At 43.3% G+C, this 18,885-nt stretch overlaps 2 protein-coding genes across 4 annotated transcripts in view; one reads left to right on the top strand and one right to left on the bottom strand.

Moving 5' to 3' along the window:
• Positions 1–11,696, bottom strand: part of CFAP99 (cilia and flagella associated protein 99) — a 65,922-nt gene extending 54,226 nt beyond the window's left edge. Inside the window, exons 1-2 of one of the 3 annotated variants that reach the window (XM_069856454.1) lie at positions 11,664–11,696; positions 6,973–7,100 (exon numbers count right to left, since the gene is read on the bottom strand). In XM_069856454.1, the coding sequence (XP_069712555.1) occupies positions 6,973–7,092 (120 nt within the window). In that variant the 5' untranslated portion in view covers positions 7,093–7,100; positions 11,664–11,696. Of the gene's footprint in view, positions 1–6,972; positions 7,577–11,663 lie in introns of those variants that run through there. The other 2 variants (XM_069856455.1, XM_069856457.1) reach the window with 2 other exon arrangements.
• A 657-nt stretch (positions 11,697–12,353) lies between these two features.
• The window catches only part of ZFYVE28 (zinc finger FYVE-type containing 28), a 157,692-nt gene continuing 151,160 nt past the window's right edge, over positions 12,354–18,885 (top strand). Inside the window, exon 1 of the mRNA XM_069856465.1 lies at positions 12,354–12,493. Coding sequence (XP_069712566.1) covers positions 12,455–12,493 — 39 coding nt within the window. The 5' untranslated portion in view covers positions 12,354–12,454. The remainder of the gene's footprint in view (positions 12,494–18,885) is intronic.

The raw sequence follows: 18,885 nt of genomic DNA on the forward strand, positions 1-18,885 counted from the left end.
AAAGACTGAATAGGATCAGCACTTGGAAAAGAAATCTCAAAGGTGAGTCAGTTGTTGGTTATCCCTGCTGATAATCTAGTGAATCAAAACCCAAGCCAATGCTTTAGAACAGTAAAGACACTCTGCATAGAAAGTGCATTGTGTCCTGAAGGAGGACAAATATCTTTCAAGGATATTTAGAGTTTATCTGTATATCTGAAATAATAATTGATTTGGGGAATAGGTTAGGTAGGTGTCACTTCTAGCACTAGCTCTTAAGTGCATTTTTTGTATGTGGCTTTATGTTGCATTTTACATCAGTTAGATGTATTTCAGAAGTGGGTCAAATGATCCTGAAGCAGTACATTTATGGCACCTTTTGTACGTGAATCTCTAAACACTTTACTAATATTAACTGCATTTAATGAGATTCCTTTTGGCTAATATTATTTTGCAAATGCAGGAACTATGGTCTGGAGCAGGTAAGAGATTTGTCCCAGGTGATGCACTAAGCCTTTGGTGGCAACAAGAAAAGAATTAATAAATGTTAATTTGTGAGCCTTTGTTCTGACCATCAGACCATCTTCCTACCTTTTCAAGTGGGCTTTACCTCATATATTTATCTGATAAAACTAGCACTTAGCTATGTTTGCAAGTATATTGTGTAAGTCTTTCAGCACAAGGAAGGCCAGATAATTTACAGGTGAAAGTAACACACGCAGCTATCATCTCCTGTTGCACCAAAGACTGAAATTTATCAGGAGACAAAATAGACCTGGAACAATATGCTGATTCCGTGCTCAGGAAACAACCTCTCCATCTCTAATGTGACAGCTTATTCTTGGTTGTTCTGTTGTTTAATGCATAGTAAGTTTATGGTAGATGAATACTGGATGGTTCTATATTTTTACTGTTTGGAAGGCTATATATTACTGTCTTGATTCAAGGACTGTACTAGATGGAAGTAAAATACAGTTGTAAGTGATTACAATGTCATTCCCATACAAATATCTGGAAGTGTTCTCTCTATGGCATTGTATTTCAGACTTTTCTGATTCCCAGGTGTTTAAGTTGTAAAAGAATGATCATGTATGAAATTATCCTGAATGATCCTGTGAAAAAAATGTGACTTCATGTCTGAATATGTGCTGACTGGAGTTATCTGCCCCTTCTGAGATAACCCTAACGCCCTGAGCCTGTTTCCACGGTCATATTTTCCCTGCTGCCTGACATGTAATTGTGTCTGGGAACCAGTCAGGTTTCTTCAAAGAGAGAAGAGACAGTATAGGAAAGCTTAAATGTAGGGCTTTGTACACAAACAACTTCCAACATATGTTAGTACAAGAAACAGCATGATTTTGATGGTGAAGAATCTGCAAAAAAGCAACCTTTACCACGGTGGGTGGATGGTTACAATGGAACTTCTTTAAGGGCCAGAGAGGCCAGCAAAGGATGGGTAAGGAGAGAAAGAGAAGCTCTTGTTTCTGGAGAGAAGGAAGGAGAGGAATATTAGCCATGCCCTGTTTGAGACTTAGTTTAAGGTAAAACAGACATTTTAGAAAAAATATAATATCTGATCAAAAGCTAAAATAGCTTTCACCTCCTCAGAGAATTGAGTGATAGTACGTACTAACTTGTCTACTTCTAAGCAGAATATGCACATTTTGCAGCTGCAGTCTGATTAATTTATAGTGCTTCAGATATCAGTGCTAGTCCTCTCCAAGGCTAATGAAAATGCTGTGGAAATGAAAATATTCCTATTGACTTCACTGGGTTTTGAATCAGTTGTCAGAAGCCAGACCTCTTTCCCTCCGAAGACAGTGAAAATGCTTCCAGTAACTTCAATTGCGGGAAAAATAAACTGGGATCTTAAGATATAAGTAGGACAATGTCCTGCTTCTGTTGTTTACAGCATGTGTTGCACTCACAAGCTAGTATTTTCATCTTCATAAGATCACGCTGACCAGCTTGAACAGGTACAGTTAATACTATGTTCCCTTGTACTTAATATTAAATCACGAGTGGGATATTGCAGAAAAATTGGAGTCTATCCTTTCCTTAGAAAGGTCCTAATCTGCATTTATCTCAGTAGCTAGTAAGACAAGTTAGACTTGTACGATTTAGTAGGATTTTTTTCACCACATGACTCAAAATAATCTTGCATTAAGCTATTTTTCATATTTAAAACTAAATCTATGACTTTTGACATTTGGAGATTTACTTGCAGTTGAGTGGACATGTGTGAGACACAGCTGAACCAACACAAACGAGAACTATGAAGAGTTATGCCAAATCACACTGTGTTCTCGCAAAATGGAAAGCTCATAAATAGTTTCATCTTGCTATCAACATGAGAGGGATAAAGGAGTAAAAGCAGTTCTGATTTTATAGTAGGCTTTTCAGTAGGTGGGATTTATAAAGGTCAATATGATGGATCTGATCCTGCAACTCTAATTGAAGGAAATAACTCCAATGAAAATGAAGTGAGTTATTTGCATAGAGAAAGGCACAAACATTGCATGGTAACTTCTGTGTTAAAATCTGTCTTTTGTTCTCATAGCAAAAGCTTGATTCTAAGAGTCACAAGGAAGGAAAAAAGTGGCTGGAGTGCTTCGGTTAAATACAGAACCTAATCTTTTTTCAAAATGAACAGATACACCCCATTTCTATAAATGTCCTGATAAAACTATATCCCTAGGTATGACATACATTGGATTAAGGATCACTTTGGATATGGACCATTTTTGATAGATTTAATTGAAGAATATCTAATAAAAAGACCCTTCTTAGTACACAAGAATTAAGACATCTGGAGGGCATCAATCTGATGAAAGGAGTATAAAAAAATGCTTAGGAAGATAAACAAGGAGAAGTAGTCTGGGCATTCAAATGAAGAACAGCAGAAAGAGAGATGTGAATTTGAATGAGAATACTAATAAGGTAAAGAACTGTTATCAACTTAAAGAATTGTTTTTAGTTAATGTATTATTCAGGATAATTCAAATTTAATTCCATTTTAATAGCAACATGGTCAAAACATCAAAGTGGAAGTATTTATTTGCACTTATTTGCACTTATTTGTTTTAGGAGGTTTGAGGGACAGAACATGATTCTTCATGATTGAAGGCGAAGGCTTGTTTGTTGCAACTAGGAATGAACCATCATACTACTAATGAACCTATGATCTTATTGAAAATATTTGCAGTGAAAACCAAGGTCAGTATTATGTTATGAAAATTATAACTTAAAATACAATAAACATAAAAATTGAAAATAACCTAATTACAAGTTAAAGTGTACTTTTCTCCCTGGAAGAAAATCCAAGTCTGATAATTCACTAAGAACAGCAAACAGAAATTCTGATCATTCACTGAGAACAGTAAACAGAAATTCTTATGATGTAAAATTCACATGTTGCAGAAATAGAATGTATGGAGTTTAATGCAGAATCACCTCTGGGTTGATTTTGATCACAGCATTCTAATTAGAGGAAACCATGCTATTTATCTCCCACTCTTCAAGAATTAAAAATCCTTACCATCTGTATTTCTCTAAAAAGAGGAGTAAGTTTCCCTAACTCTACTTGTATGTAGAAGCATGAACTAGAAGTTGGAAGACAGGAATTGAAACTGGAACGTGTTTTTCTCTTATGCCTCCTGAGTGGCCTTGTAGAGATTATGTTCTCTCTTGACACCTTGGTTTGAAACAGTATTAACTCACTGACATGGCCATTTATTTATACATTTCCGTCATGCCAAAAGAAGATTCCATCTCTATACACACAGTGGTTCAGGCAGAACTGAACTACTGTCAAAGTAAAGGCTTATCTCTGCTCTTTCAAATTCACTTTCCATTCCTCTAGTCCTAATTTTCTGATTCTGTATTTGCATCTTCAAATACTGACTGGTTGGAAAGTGTAATAAGTGAAAAAAATGTATCTCAGTGGTTATTGGATATGTTATCTGCTCGATCTACCGCAATTGCAAAAATGCAGGCAAAGATGGGTGCTTTTTCAAAGCAGTGTAAAGGGGATTAGATGTGCAGCCACCGTTACTGCAAATGGACTGTCTAAAGCTAAATCTCATATACAGCTAGAAAAACATAACTCTGGATCGCAGTATCTAATGCCATCATTTCTCTATAAATAAAGGCGGCCAACTACTTATCTCACTTACACCAATGCATGTACAGAGTAATGGTTTTGACCCTGGGCGGTCACTCTGGAATACTCTTGGAAGCAGACTGTATAACCAAATGTTTTCCATACAGATGTCTATCTTGAAACTTGAGACAAGATTTCCTACAACGAGAGAATGTGTTCAGATGGGAACACTGGTACTTCGAGAAAATTATAAAGATACACTAAGAAATAAAAATAATAATAATGATGAAGACTTTGCTTCTGCTCCTATTGAAGTTAATGGATACCCTCCTACGCTCTGTGAGAGGAACACGATAAGAGGAGCTCACATGGTCTGATACGAGGAAGTGATATTTGATAGAAAGTTGTCAAATATTCATTTTTTTAACTAGCTATTTGGAAATAGTAAGTAGTTGAAAATTAAATGCAGGGAAACAGCTAGGGATTTATTTTTGAAGTGGCACACAAGGGTCAAGAAAAGACTTAGAAATTTGGCCTTTTGGTTTTCTTGTAAAGATCCACTTCTTAGACTTCCAGACAAGACATTTTATTTATTCTCGATCAGCTCCTTACAAGCATTTATATTGCTCTTTGAAACCTACTTCATTCAGACAGATATTTTGTACTGCAAAATGTCCTTTGCTATCTGCTCCTTGCATTTTGGGTGAGAATGCGTGGTTGTCAGAGGTGCTTATCTCCAGGATCATGCACTTGACCGTACTGGCACCCATAGTGGCTCTCAGAGACTGGCAGAGATGCTACTGAGGTGCTGAACTCCCTTCAACGTATTCTGGAATGATCTGCACGTGCTGTCTTTTTATTTTGAAAGAAGTAATCTAGTCCAAAATAGTTGATTTCACCTGGAACAACTACAAACAGCCAGACAATAGTCTATCAAGCATATTTGATGTGTCACCCACAGGTTATCAAAGAACTAACCAAGATACCTCAGGTATCATATGAGAAGAATATAAGCACTATGAAACATACAGATACAATAAAGACACATGCAGTGTTAACAATCACTGGAATCTGATTGTACGTTTAAGGGGTGGAAAATTAACTAACCAATTAGAAAAGCCTAATGGAACAGAAGATAAAAACTTGTAGAAAAGCCAAGTCTGATATGCTGTATGCCTATGTAAGTAAATAAATACAGCATGCGCCATGTCTTGCAGTTATTTAGATGTGTGCTCTTACAATCCGCCCCTCCTGATTTGTGTCTGGTTGGTAGATACAACACTAGGTTTGCTATTTGTCATGCTGCTAGCATGAGACTTAAAGGCTTGAATCTGGCCTGTGAGGAACTTTCTGCATGGGTCAGTTAATTCTGACTAACTGGTAAGTGGCCAAGCCTAGGATTCATGTATACAAAAAGGATACAATATTTTTAGGATCACATGCCTATTGTGAAATAGAAAAGAAAGAAGTGAAGTGAATTTTCCATGATGGATTATAATCACCCATTTGGTACTGAAACAAAGCTGAATTTTATATAAACATCGACCTTACTTTTAACTTTCTTGGATAAATTCATAGCAAAAACATTAAGTAGTTAGTGAACTAAAACTATCCCAGAGAAAGATTTCTGCCTTATCTTTGGCATCAGCTATCCTCCCTGTTCTTCCCCTTTTGAAAGGGTTTATTATGAAACTTAAGATTCATGTTTCTCTAACAGAGTTACTGTTTCTTTTGCCTTTGCATCACTTTCCTGGGCTCAGAACAATGATCTGAATATTAATTTTTACGAGTATTTGTTTTGGCAGCAGTGGCAGCTGAATTCACCTGCTCTCTGCCCAGTGAAAATGATTATTTTGAAACTGGAGCAGTTCCCTGATGTAATTAAGCATATGAACGCACAAAGAGTTACGCCAGTACTGCAAGGCAAGAGGGCAGCAGCAGAAACTAGGCACCTGAGTGGAAACAGTTTGAGAGCAAGCACCTAAGAAATGTGTATGGATCCATTGCCTCATCCTCAGATTTTACATATCACAATTTCAGTTTTATATTCTTGTAGTCATTTGTGTTTATGCAAAATGAGTGTAAAAGACCATCTAACTGTAATAGCATTGGTTTAGACCTTATTGTCAAAAGTGGAAATAAGCACTAGAGCTACATGGCAGTGTGGAATCACCGCTCTGATTATGTAGTTTGATAATACATGATGCACACAGACAATGGAACTCTAAACAATATTACTGTCTTCCCTTAGTGATTTTGTAAAGCTGATTCAATCCAGTAACTGCATCAGCACAAATCAGGGTGGCACAGAGGACAAAGACATGGGAAGAGGTGACAGATCTCATCAGGAAAGGATGGGAACTGTGTCAGCCAGTACGGATACGTATTGGCAAATCTTTGTCTGGTTACTTACCGTATTAGATTAAAATCAGGTGGTTGATTTACTGTCCCTTGCTTTCAGTCTCACTGTTCTGATGTCATTTATGTCCTCAAAGCAAGAATACCTGATCCTGTGACTCAGCTTCTGAATGGCATTTGTATATACAAAATGGGGGCTGCTGACAGAAACTTCCGTTTGGAAGGAGGAAAGAGATAGGAAGCTACAAAACAGCTTAGTCAGGAGTGGAAGAGAAGCTTTTCCTATAATTATCAGACCCATTTTAGGACGTTGTTGCTTTCCTTGTATTTTGTTGCTGCCCAAGCAGTTATTTAATGTCTCTGATCTCTGCTTCCTTCTTTTCTGGTGACAACCATAAGAAATCTGGCCTTCGATCATAAATTAAAAATGTCACTCTAAGAAAAATCTATGAAAGTTACACCAATGTGTTAGAAAACAGATATCTTTATGTCTAAAATCAGCCAGTAAAATACAAAATTGAAACTTAATATACCTGCAACATCTTAGCTGATTCATTCAAGAAATCCTCCACGCTCTGATTTTCAGGGTTAAATTTGTTAAGCTGTTGGACTATCATGGCAATATGTTTTCCATGGCTGACCATCTTCACCATGGAGAATCCTATAAATACAGTAAATCATTAATTTTTCATGCCTCCTTCAGTTGTAGCATAATGTATTTTGATAGGCTCATAAAGAAGATATACTACAGTAATGTAGAAGAGAACATTCAGGTCAAGCTTTCAAAATCACAGTTACTTGCAACAGCTAACAGGAGAAATGAGTATACGGTACAGACATCGATAAAGTACAAGACATAATTACATATTTCTTATTCTGTAAATGCCTCAAAAAGATCCTTAGGATGATATCTGAAATGGTTTCAGTAAGAGGGTATTAGACAAAATATAATTAAAGACAGTATTAGAGAAAAGCATGAATTTTCACATACGTGCTCTCCAGGTCCTATTTAATACACTGCTCTTCCCAGTGAGATGCAACTGAAAGCAAAATTTTAGTCTTAAATTTTATCACATGTTGCTATTAACAGCTTATTTTTCCAAAACCACATAAGAATAGGAACAGAGAGGAACTTTTAGGAAGCCATGAGACAGTGCTGGTCCGCAAGGTGGGCAATAGTCACAGCACATCAGTAGTCTGGGCCACCACCAAGGTTTCTGAAGGCACAGCAGCTGGGTACATTTTGGATTGTTTCTGAAATGACTGGATTACATCTATCTTGAATGATGTCTTACTTATATGCATGAGAGTTTGCAGAACTGGATACCTACTTTAATGTTCACATAACAAGAACTATAACTCATTTCCTTAAACACATGCATATGTTGTGGGCATGAAAGACCAATGATAGCGATGATCAAGGCTGAAAATCATCAATCTGGTTTAGCAATGGAGAAAAAAATGAGCACAGAAGTCATTTTCCACAGTGAGAATAAAAATGCATTTTTGAAAATCATTCTTGTATATATCATCATACTCTGATGTTAGAAAAGAATGCTTGATCAAGATGATTCATTCCCACTGTGGTGAAGATAATTTATTTCTCATTTTAAAAGGATATCTTAACATTTCCAGATACAGTGGTTCTGTACCCTGCCTTTCAGCGCTATCATACTCGATAACAATTGCCTAAACAGCACTTTTAATTACCAATCTCAAATCACTAAAAAAAAGAGTTTGTCTGTGATTCTTCTCAATATAGTCATTTAGTTACCGGGTATGATCAAGACAAAATCTCCAATTAAATAAAAAAAAGTCAATCAACACAGGGCTGCACCATTACAAGGAATGGCAAATACAAAAAGAGGTGCTACTGTGTCTCTGGCACAGGACGAATCACCATTTCTCTACTCCTCTGAGAAATATGATCTGTTTCTCTGTACCTGCCGTGGTTCTTAAACTCTCAAGGGATTTTGGATCAGGGAAAGAAATACTTCTGTACTCATTCAGGCTGAATCATAATTCAGGCTCCAACAGCTCTACCAGTGACAAACATTTTTTTCTTCTGGCGTGGCAGGAATGAGTTAGAGCTCTCATGCCTTGTACATGCTGATGCTCACCTCTCACTTCCAAATAACAATCATTAAAACCAAAGAATGGAATATGAAAACAGAGACATATGGTGATACCTGGAAAACTCTGGACATACAGGCATTCTTAATAGAAAAAACTTCACTTCTGATTGCATCTGAACATACTGCTATTATTATCGTCAATGTTTTAAAACATACACATCAGGAATAAAATGCTTTGTGTTACGACATGCACCCTTATTTCCACACAGACAATTAGGAGAATATTCTAATTGCTATGCATAAAAATTATATAAATTTATACTATGTACAAAATGATAAAAACTTTTTTCCATTGTCAGGTGTAGAATTTCAGTAAGGAGGTAAGAATTTGACTTAGCCTTATTTTACAAAGGAGCTTGGAGATATTATGAAAGCAATCACACAGGATAAGACTGGCTGCAATTGCAGGGACTGGTATCAATGACCTAAAAGATCCCTTCAGGTTTTACATTTGCTTCTATGTTCCTGGCCTAGAAAGACTGTGATAACATTTCCTCTGATGAAAGTTATTCTTCTTAAAGAGAGGGCTGAACTAAGCCTCCCTGCAAAATTCAGGCAGATCAAACAGCTGCTGCTCAAAGCTGACGAGGTGTTCAGCTGTGTGCTAGAAAAAGGGCCACTGAGTACAGGGAACAGTTGTCCCAGTGGTTACATCCCACCATTCTCAGTTACTCTGGACTTTTCTGGATTGCTGACTGTCACCTGAGCGTAGCAGAGAGCAGTTCTGGGCACACGTCCTGGGCAGCAGATTCCCCCCTCCAGGCACCAAAAGATCAGAGGGAAAATATTCACCCTGGGCAGCTATAGCCGGGATCTTATGTTCACTTTTAATTTGCATTTATTTCCATGTTTTGCATACCTACTACAAGTATTTTCTTTGACACGGTGTATTTTTTGCTGAAATATCTTGTGGAACTTTACAATTAAATACTCAGTGTACAAAACCTTCTGCAAGCAAGTTGTATTGTATTTAAAAGATTGGGAAGGACACAGTTTGAGGGCCCTCAGTACAAGAAAGACATTGAGATGATGAAGTGTGTCCAAAGAAGAGCAGTGAAGATGGTGAAGGGTCTGCAGCACACATCTCATGAGAAGCAGCCAAGGGAAATGCGGCTGTTATTCTGGAGAAAAGGAGGTTGAGTAGAAGAAACCTTATTTCTTTCTATAGCTACCTGAAAGGAGGTTGTGGCAAGGTGGGTGTTGGCCTCTTCTCCCAGGTAAGAAGTGATAGGACAAGAGGAAATGGCCTCAAGTTCCACTGGTGGTTTAAACTAGATACTAGGAAATATTACTTCATGGAAAGGGTTGTCAAGCATTGGAACAGGCCATCCAGGGAAGTGGTTGAGTCACCATCCCTGGAGGTATTTAAAAGGTTTGTATACGTGGTGCTCAGGGACAAGATTTAGTGATGAACTTGGCAGTGTTACTTCTACAGTTGGACTCAATGATCTTAAAGGAATATTCCAATCTAAACAATTCTGTGATTCTGTGTTTGTCTAGGGCACCGAGGCTGGCCACCTGCATAAAATCACAGCAGTTAATGAAAGCTCTGTGAGCAAAGCCCAACAATACTGTATAACGTAGTACAATACAGTATACCATAGGCCCATAGGTATTTTCTACTATATTTCTACAATATTAATGGACACCTAATAAATGACTGAAGTCGTAGAATCATAGAATTGCAAGGTTGGAAGAGATCTTTGAGCCCAACCGTACCTGTCCATACTAAATCACAGGATCACAGAATCCTAGAATGCTTTGGGTTGGAAAGGACCTTAAGGAACATCCAGTTCATACGCCCTGCCAGGGGCAGGGACACCTTCCACTGGATGAGGCTGCCCAAAGCTCCATCCAACCTGGCCTCAAACACTTGCAGGGATGGAGCAGCCACAGCTTCCCTGGGCACTACGCATTTAATCTCTAAGTAATTAATCTACCCATCTTTTAAATCCTGCCAGGAATGGCAACTCAACCACCTCCCTGGGCAGCCTCTGCCAGTGCCCAATGACCCTTCCTGTGAAAAAATTTTTTCTTATGTCCAGCCTGAACCTGCCCTGGAGGAGCTTGAGGCCATTCCCTCTTGTCCTGTCCCCTGTCACTTGGGAGAAGAGGCCAGCACCCTCCTCTCCTTTCAGGTGGTTATACAGAGCAATGAGGTCTCCCCTCAGCCTCCTCTTCTCAAGGCTAAACAACCCCAGCTCTCTCAGCCGTTCCTCCTAAGGCCTGCTCTCCAGCCCCCTCACCAGCTTTGTTGCTCTTCTCTGGACTCTCTCCAGAGCCTCAACATCCTTCTTGTGGTGAGGGGCCCAGAACTGAACACAGGATTCGAGGAGCGGTCTCACCAGTGCTGAGTACAGAGGGAGAATAACCTCCCTGGACCTGCTGGTCACACCGTTTCTGATCCAAGCCAAGATGCCATTGGCCTTCTTGGCCACCTGGGCCACTGCTGGCTCCTGTTCAGCTGCTGTCAACCAACACCCCCAGGTCCCTCTCCTCCAGGCAGCTTTCTAGACAGACTTCTCCCAGTCTGTAGCACTGCACAGGGTTGTTGTGCCCCAAGTGCAGGACCCGGCATTTGGCCTTGTTAAACCTCATGCCATTGGACTCTGCCCAGCGGTCCAGCCAGTTCAGATCCCTTTGCAGAGCCTCCCGACCCTCCAGCAGATCGACAAGCAGAATGCTGTGAGAAACTGTGTCAAAGGCTTTACTGAAGTCCAGGAAGATACATCCACAGCCTTTCCCTCATCCAGCAGCCGAGTCACTTTGTCATAGAAGGCGATCAGGTTAGTCTGGCAAGACCTGCCTTTCGTGCAGACGGGGCCTGATCACGCGGCTCTCTCGCACGTGCTCCCCGATAGCACTCGAGATACCACGAGGCCCCGCCCGCCGCGAGTCTCCCCAGCCCCGCCCACCACGAGGCCCCGCCCCAGGCCCCGCCCCAGACACGCAAGCCACGCCCCCATCGCAGCGCCCACCAGGAGGCCCCGCCCCCCGTCCCGCAGTGCCGCCCCGTACCTCGCTGCCCCCCGCCCCATAGCCCCTTCCCGCCCCCGCAGGCCCCGCTCCCCGGCGCTGTCGCCCCGCACCTGGCGGTCCCCGCCGCAGCCGCCACCTCCTCTCTCCGCGAGGCGGGACCCCCCGGCCGCACAGACCCCGCCGCAGCCGCCCGGCTCGGCGCCGTTGCCGCGGGGCGCAGGGGCTGCTGGGAGCTGTAGTTCTCCCGCGCACCCTCTTTCGTGTTGCGGAACGGCCCCGACCGGGTCAAAGAACTACCGGCCGGGAAAAAAGATGGCAGCGATTGTTTGGCGTCGTTACCAAGCAACTCGATACGCCCCTCCTCGATTTTTTGCCCTCATGGGAAGCTAGAAATCGATCAGCCGCTGACCGCACAGTCGAGTAGGTCTAGGTGTTACTGGTAGAGGCTCGCGGTCCCGAAGACTACACGCTCAGGGCCGTCTGCGTAGAAGACTACAAGTCCCAGCATCCCCCGCGCCGAGACGCTTCGCACGGCGGGCCCGGCCGCGGCGCGCGGCGTCCTGGGGCGCGTAGTTTTTTCTCCCCCACCCCGCGTGACGCCCCCGAGGGGCCGGGTGGGGCGGGGCCGGCGCCCCCGCCAGCCGCCCTCCGATTGGCCGCGGGGAGGCAGCGGGGGGGCGGGGTCTCCGCGCGCGGCCCGGCCCCCTCCCGCCCCCGCGCATGCGCCGTGCGGCGCCGCTCGCCGGCCGCGCGATGGTTCGGGGTCTGTCAGCGGCGCGTGCAGCCGGCGGGCGGTCCCTGCGCTGAGAGCGGCGAGCGCCGCGCCGCCTCCTCCTCCTCCTCCTCCTCCTCCTCCTCCTCCTCCTCCGCCGCCCGGCGAGGGGCAGCGGCGGCCGCGGCGATGATGAACAGGTTCCGAAAGTGGCTCTACAAACCCAAGGTGAGCGGCGGCGGCGGCCCCGGGGTCACCCTCGCCCCGCGGGGGCAGCGCCGGGGCCGGCGGAGCGAAGGTGACGAAGCACCAGACCGTGCCCGGCGGGACCCGCGCGGGAGCGGCCGCTGCGCGTGCCCTGCGCGGGCTGCGCGTGCCCTGCGCGGGGTGCGGGATGCGGCGCGGGGGGCGCGGGGTGCCGGGGGCCGCGCGCGTTCCCTGCGCGGGGGGCTGCGCGCCTTGCGAGCGCGGAGCTTGCGCTGCGCCTGGCTCCGCGCGCGTTCCTTGCGCGGGGGGCTGCGCGCCTTGCGAGCGCGGGGGGGTGTGAGGGGGGGGTGCTGGGCGCGTTCCGTGCGGAGGGGGGGTGCTGCGCGCCTTGAGAGCGCGGGGGCTGCGCGCGTGCCGTGCGCGGGGTGCGGGGGGGGTGTGTGTGCTGCGCGCCTTGCGAGTGCGCGGAGCGCGGGGATTGCGCTGCGCCGGGTGCTGCGCGCCTTGCGCGAGTGCGCGGGGTGCTGGGAGCTGCGCATCTTTCTAGCGCGCGGGGTGCGGGGCGTGCGCGCGTTCTCTGCGCGGGGCGCCGGGGGCTGCGCATCTTGCGAGTGCGCGGGGTGCTGGGAGCTGCGTATCTTTCTAGCGCGCGGGGTGCGGGGGGCTGTGCATCTTGCGAGTGTGCGGGGTGCCGGGGGCTGCGCGCGTTCCGTGCGCGGGGTGCGGACGGGGCGCAGGGGATGCGGGGTTGCTGCGCGCTTTGCGAGTGTGGGGGATGCCGGGAGCTGCGCGCGTTCCCTGCGCGGGGTGCGGGTGCTGCGCGCCTCGCGGGTGCATTGGGAGGGAGGGTGTGTGTCTCGTTGCGCGTTCCCTGCGCGCCGCGCCGGGGGCTGCGCGCTTTGCGGGCGCGTTTTGCGCGTCCCGTGCTGAAATTTCGTGCTGAAATGAGCGCGAGGCGAGTCGCAGCCCCCTGGGGAGCGGCGCTGCCTCGATGCGCGCATCGTCTGCGCGGGGGTTAGCGGGTTCGGACGCCCCTTCCCAGGCGCTCCCGCCGCCGGTCCCTTTATTCCCTCGGTCGGGGGGTGGGTGCGATGTTTGTCCCCGCGTGTCGCTGCCACCCGTTTTTTTTTTTTCCCCATGTTTTAATTTCCCATGTTGGTGTTCAGCCTCCTTTCTGCCCTTTGCCAAGCTGGGGATTAAAAAATGAAATAAATAAAGTCGGGATGATGCTGCAAAATAAAAGTTCGGGTTGCGCTGGCGCGATGGGTTTTGTAACCCCGGTGAGCGCTGCTGAAGAGCAGCCGCTTGGCTGATATTACCGCCGGTACCCGAAAGGAAAATAATTTAGAGATTATGTAACCGAAAATACCAAAACAAATTATGAGGAGCTTTCAATAAGCTTTATTGGTTCGTGTTTTGTACTGAGGAACAGTCAGAAGAGAAGCAGTTAATGAAATATCGATAATCTTCGCTTGCGGAAGAAATAATTGCAGCTACAGCTTTTGTCGCTGTTTTTTATCAAAGGCGATTACATCTCATGTTAATTTTATTTCTAATAGAGATTTAAACTTTCTGTGATAAAACTTACAGCCCAGGAACAGGATATTAATAAGTGCGCTGTGCCTTTGGCATCCAGGGTCTGTATCAGACAGCATATGCTTAGGTTTCTGTGGGATTTACCTGTGGTAAAGGAACTTTCCCAGCCCTCGCCTCATAAATTATCAACATCTGTGGTTGTTAGTTTAAAATCAGCACCGTGGCCTTCTTGTCGTATATTTATACTTTCTTTGTGGATACTTTTTGTTAGTTTCTATAGCTTCCCTACATTATTTTTGTACTCCTATTCAAAATGGGCTACTGGCTAGTCTTAATAGTGTGTGTTCCTCCAGAAAGAAACATTTTTTCTCAGTGTGCTTATTGGATTGATATAGATAATATAATTAAATACATGGAAGTTTGAATAGCACTTTTTTTTGGTAGGAGGTAAGGTGGAGGATCTCGCTTTTAGAGACTTAAACTGGAAAGTTTAAGTCTTGATTATACTACTTGCTTTCCTGTGTTGTCAAGGAATCCTTGCGATTCCTTCCTGTAAGGTTACTGGGTTCCACCATCTACTTTGGAACTGTTTTGAATGTCTCCTATTTTGAAGATGGCTTTTTTTGAGTATTGTAGTGGGGGTTATCGCTACTAGTGACTTAGGTTGCTCATTATAATAATCTTCGAGATACTGTGGAGGCCAGGTACATTGTGTCAGTCAGACTTTGCTACTGCCCATGATGGGGAATGATTCTGTTGAAGTATTCCGCGTCCTACTAGGATACAGCATGACTTGTGCAGTGGATTTTGATGATGCTGGGCTTTTGACCTATGGCTTTGATTGCCTTTCAAAGATACTTTTGAAGGCAGGGGGGTGACATCAGAACACTGCAAATTCAGCCTGTTCAGTAACCTGAATGTATGGTTTAGCTTAATCCCAGGGGAACTGTTTCATAATTCTTCCTAAAAAAACCCCAGCCCCCAAATATGTACATTAATTCAGCTTAATCTTTGTAAATGGGGGAGAGGAGGACATGGAATAGAACAGATAGTTTTATGATTCCATCTTGTTAAGCAATAGCAGGGTAATTGTCAAGTTACTCTGAAATGCGGGGACTTGCGTCTAGTCAGAGATATTAACTTGGTAGCTGCTGCATCTCTGAACATGGCAAGGATGGGAGAGAAAAAGTGGGTGTAGGAAGTGAGGAGTCTTGACTAATGTTGTGAGCATGTTACGAGAAGATTACGGCTTTCCCAGATGCTTGTGCTGTCAGTGCTCTTCCCGTCCAGACTATTCTTCAGGTATGCTGATATACCAGATTTTAATAACGCAGATCAAATGCTGATGGGGGACGTAACCAGAGAAGGAAATAAATAGCAGTGACATGATCTGTATAGCTGGTGGGGGGCAGGCTCTTAACTGATGTGTTGGAGACGAAGCAGAGATGAGATTTTGTTTCCGGCCTCCCGTGCCACATTGATTGTTTAATTTTTAAAATGTTTTCAGTAAGCTGTGTTTTCCTTTTGGGGACCGCGGATCCAATGCATTAAGTTCTTTGAGGGGGATTGGTATTTGCTGTTGAACCAGGAGAATGCAGAGGAGTGGTGTGAAGCAATACTGTTGGATTGCAGCTGGTGGAACAAAAGCTGCTCTGTTTGACCTCCTCAGGACACTGCAGGCTTCCCAGGCACAGCCTGGATGATTCCTTCTAAATCAAAATATAATAGAAATGTTTCTTGTTACTTCAGGGAGTTTCTTTTCTCGTGCCTTTTGCTCCTGGAGCATTCCACAGGTGTCGGGTCAGAACCTGCTCCTAAGCAGATTTGAGCATCCAGCATCCATACGGAACCGGACTGGTTTTGCAGAGTTTTGAAGTGCTTTTGATATCCAAAGTATTCAGAATAATTTCTGATAGCGTTGCTGCTTGAATCTATAGAGATAGTTTGAAAAAATTGTGGGTAACAAGCTCACTGCGGTGACTCTTTGGAATTGAGCTCAAGTTTATTGCTGTTTTGAAAAAACAGTTTAGTGTGTCACCGGGAGAAATATTCTGTCTCTAACCACAACTTTAAGATGCTTTTAATCCATTTGGCACAACAGACTGAAACTTCTTCAGTGCATGTTTATTGTTCATATTTTTTTTAATATTGCTTTTTTTGTGTTTATTTCTGAGTCTGAATAAATTTTTAGCTGGAGAACAAAAGCAAAGGAATACTTTATTTCATAAGACCATATCTTCTTTTTTCTTTTTGATATTTCAGTTGTGCATTCACTAGTCTAATTTCTTGCTCCTGATTTCTTTTACGTAATAAAAGAATGCAAACTTCTTGCAGTAAATGTTGATGAATTTCTTATGTTCCTGCAATTCACATGAAATTCTAAGTTGTTGGTAGTAGAGATTTTGCTTTGTCAATGCTTTGTCCTGGTTAAGCGATGCTGACAAGGCTTTCATAAGCCTGGAAGGTTTGCATGATTTTTTTTTTCAACACCACTCTCCTCTAAGGTTGACCAAGGTACAGCTGTTCTACGTAAAAGGCTGCTCACTCCCATGGAGATATGAAGGCAGATTTATGGAAATGGCCCCAACTTGTAGCTAGGGTGAAAGTTTACTCTCAAGTAGGTACTCAGCAGACCTCTTTCACTGCTTCAGAGATTACGCATCTTCTCCCCCCAGGAGCCTTGCAGATGCTGAGAGTTGTAGTTACCATCTTCCTGGGTGTTTGTTTTGAAATACTTGTCATTGGTTTCTCTTCTAAATCTGATCACTACCTTTTGCAGCTGGATGAGCAGGTGCATATTCTAGACAAGAGGCTCTTGCTGCCTGTTAGGGTGCTCTCTGATCAGAAGCATTTAGGGATAGGTGGAATGGTTGGTACCTGGAGAAGGCTTGTTTCTGTTTGCACATGGGGCACTTCTGTAACTTTTTTTTGACAGTCTTCTTGCTAAGCTCGACTTTACACAAGGAAGCCATAGCTAGTGATAATAGTTGCTGATAATAGTTGTTAAAGGACGTAGACGGAAAGCTAAGTATGCTAATTTTAAAAAGGGCTTTAAATCAACAGATCGTAAATGGGTATTTTGGAAAAAGATCCCATGCAAGTTGGAGGAAGAGAGCATCCCTAGGGATCAAGAGCAGTCCCCTAAAGCAGAAAAGTGAGAGAATGCAAAGAAAAAAAAAATCAAATGACCACTAGGAGTTTCTGCATTACTTTGCACAAAGATAAGTGTTTAAAGAAGTCCAAGGTGAGTGTTGAACATTAAAAGCTGCACATAAGGTCATTTCTTGTCACAGTTGCTTAATGGCAGAGCTGACTCAAAGTAGGAGATGGGAAATAGAGTAGGAAACATTTGCAGGAATTTTTGGAGGAAAAATACTTGTAAGTAGAAAGAGAGGAAGGAGTCCTTAAAGAGTAATAGAAGTTTTAAATTTAGGAGAAAGGAAGACGGTAAAAGTTACACAGTTGAATGTGCTTAACATACTGCATAGAGCATTTCTAAAGCTGGGTCAGTAGAATGAGATGCAGGAAGAGGGAGTACTATTTTTAGAAGTATTTTGCGGGATTGAAATGGTCTGAAATGGAAAAGGATGAAGCTGCTGGAGTAGCCAAGGAACTATTGAGACTTGTTTTGAGGGGTGAATGGAAAAAGATGATTTTACAAGGCAGTAGGTAAAAGCAGTTGACATCTTATTTTAGCTGTGATTCCCAAATCTTGTAAGTGAAGGGGTTGATCTTCACAGAAGAAAACGAGAGCGAGTTCAGTCCTGGGGAAATATGTCTTAGAGAGAAATACTTGAATGAAGAGTGAAAGAAGGAGTAAATGCTGTTTGTAGCATAAAGCTTCTTTTTACTGGTGCCCTTCAGTAATCAAAACCTTTGGGCACAGCAGTTTATGAACAAAATTTGTTATTTAATGTAATATTTATATTAGCATCTAATGTCTTGCAAAGACAGAAGAATTAGGAGATGTTCTTACTTGGGGAAACAGAAGTTAATAGGTTTTTTGAAATCTTCACTATTTTTATGATCAGCTCTTTGATCTCAATTATCTGTTTATTCTTGTTGCTACTGTCTGATCAGAGACTGCAGCTATTAAACCACATTAATCAGTGCTATTGATAAAAGTCCTGAGGAAGGCAACTTATAAATCAGCATATGTTATTCAGTTTTAGCGTTTTGCACACCGAATTGCTTTTAGAAGCACCATCTAGTGGTTTGAACACGTGTGCAGAAACAAATAATTCTTTGCTCTTTTAGTCTAGCTCTGCAACTGACTGAAGATAATTACCTGCAGTCATATTGTTTCTCAGCCTTGATTCTACCTGTGTCTGAAAAATGGAAGTTACTAACTATTGCAGTTGTCTATTAAGATAATTGCTTGGCTGTTCTTCATTACTCTGGTGTTAAAGAAATACACAGACCTTGCAAAATTATTTTTGGTGTGGGTTACTGCGAGCAGAATTGTAGTATATCAGATCAAGGGTTCCTCTAGCCTGGTGTGATGTCTGGTGGTTATCTGTCCATATCCTGTAACAGATGCCTAGGGAAAAAAGATGAGATGGATAGGAAGTGATGTTTCCCCTGGGCTTTCCTTTAAATTGTGGTATTCTATAGCATGGGAGTTTGCTGAGCTGCAGATTGTACCCTTATAATCCAATAGCTCATGAGCACTTTTTTCCTAAAATGTCTCATCATTCTTCAATCCATTTATACTTCTGGGCTCCATAATAGCTGCTGGCTCCTCAGTGCTTCAAGCTGAGTTTCATTCTAGTGAAGTAAGCATTTTCTTTAACAACTTTTTCAAGCAGCCATTGGTGTGACCTAATGTGTCCCTTGTCCTGCAGACTGTCATCTGCTCTTTCTCTTGAAAACTTTAT

This window comes from Phaenicophaeus curvirostris, chromosome 4 (genome assembly GCF_032191515.1).
Source record: "Phaenicophaeus curvirostris isolate KB17595 chromosome 4, BPBGC_Pcur_1.0, whole genome shotgun sequence".
Classification (NCBI taxonomy): Eukaryota; Metazoa; Chordata; class Aves; order Cuculiformes; family Cuculidae; genus Phaenicophaeus; species Phaenicophaeus curvirostris.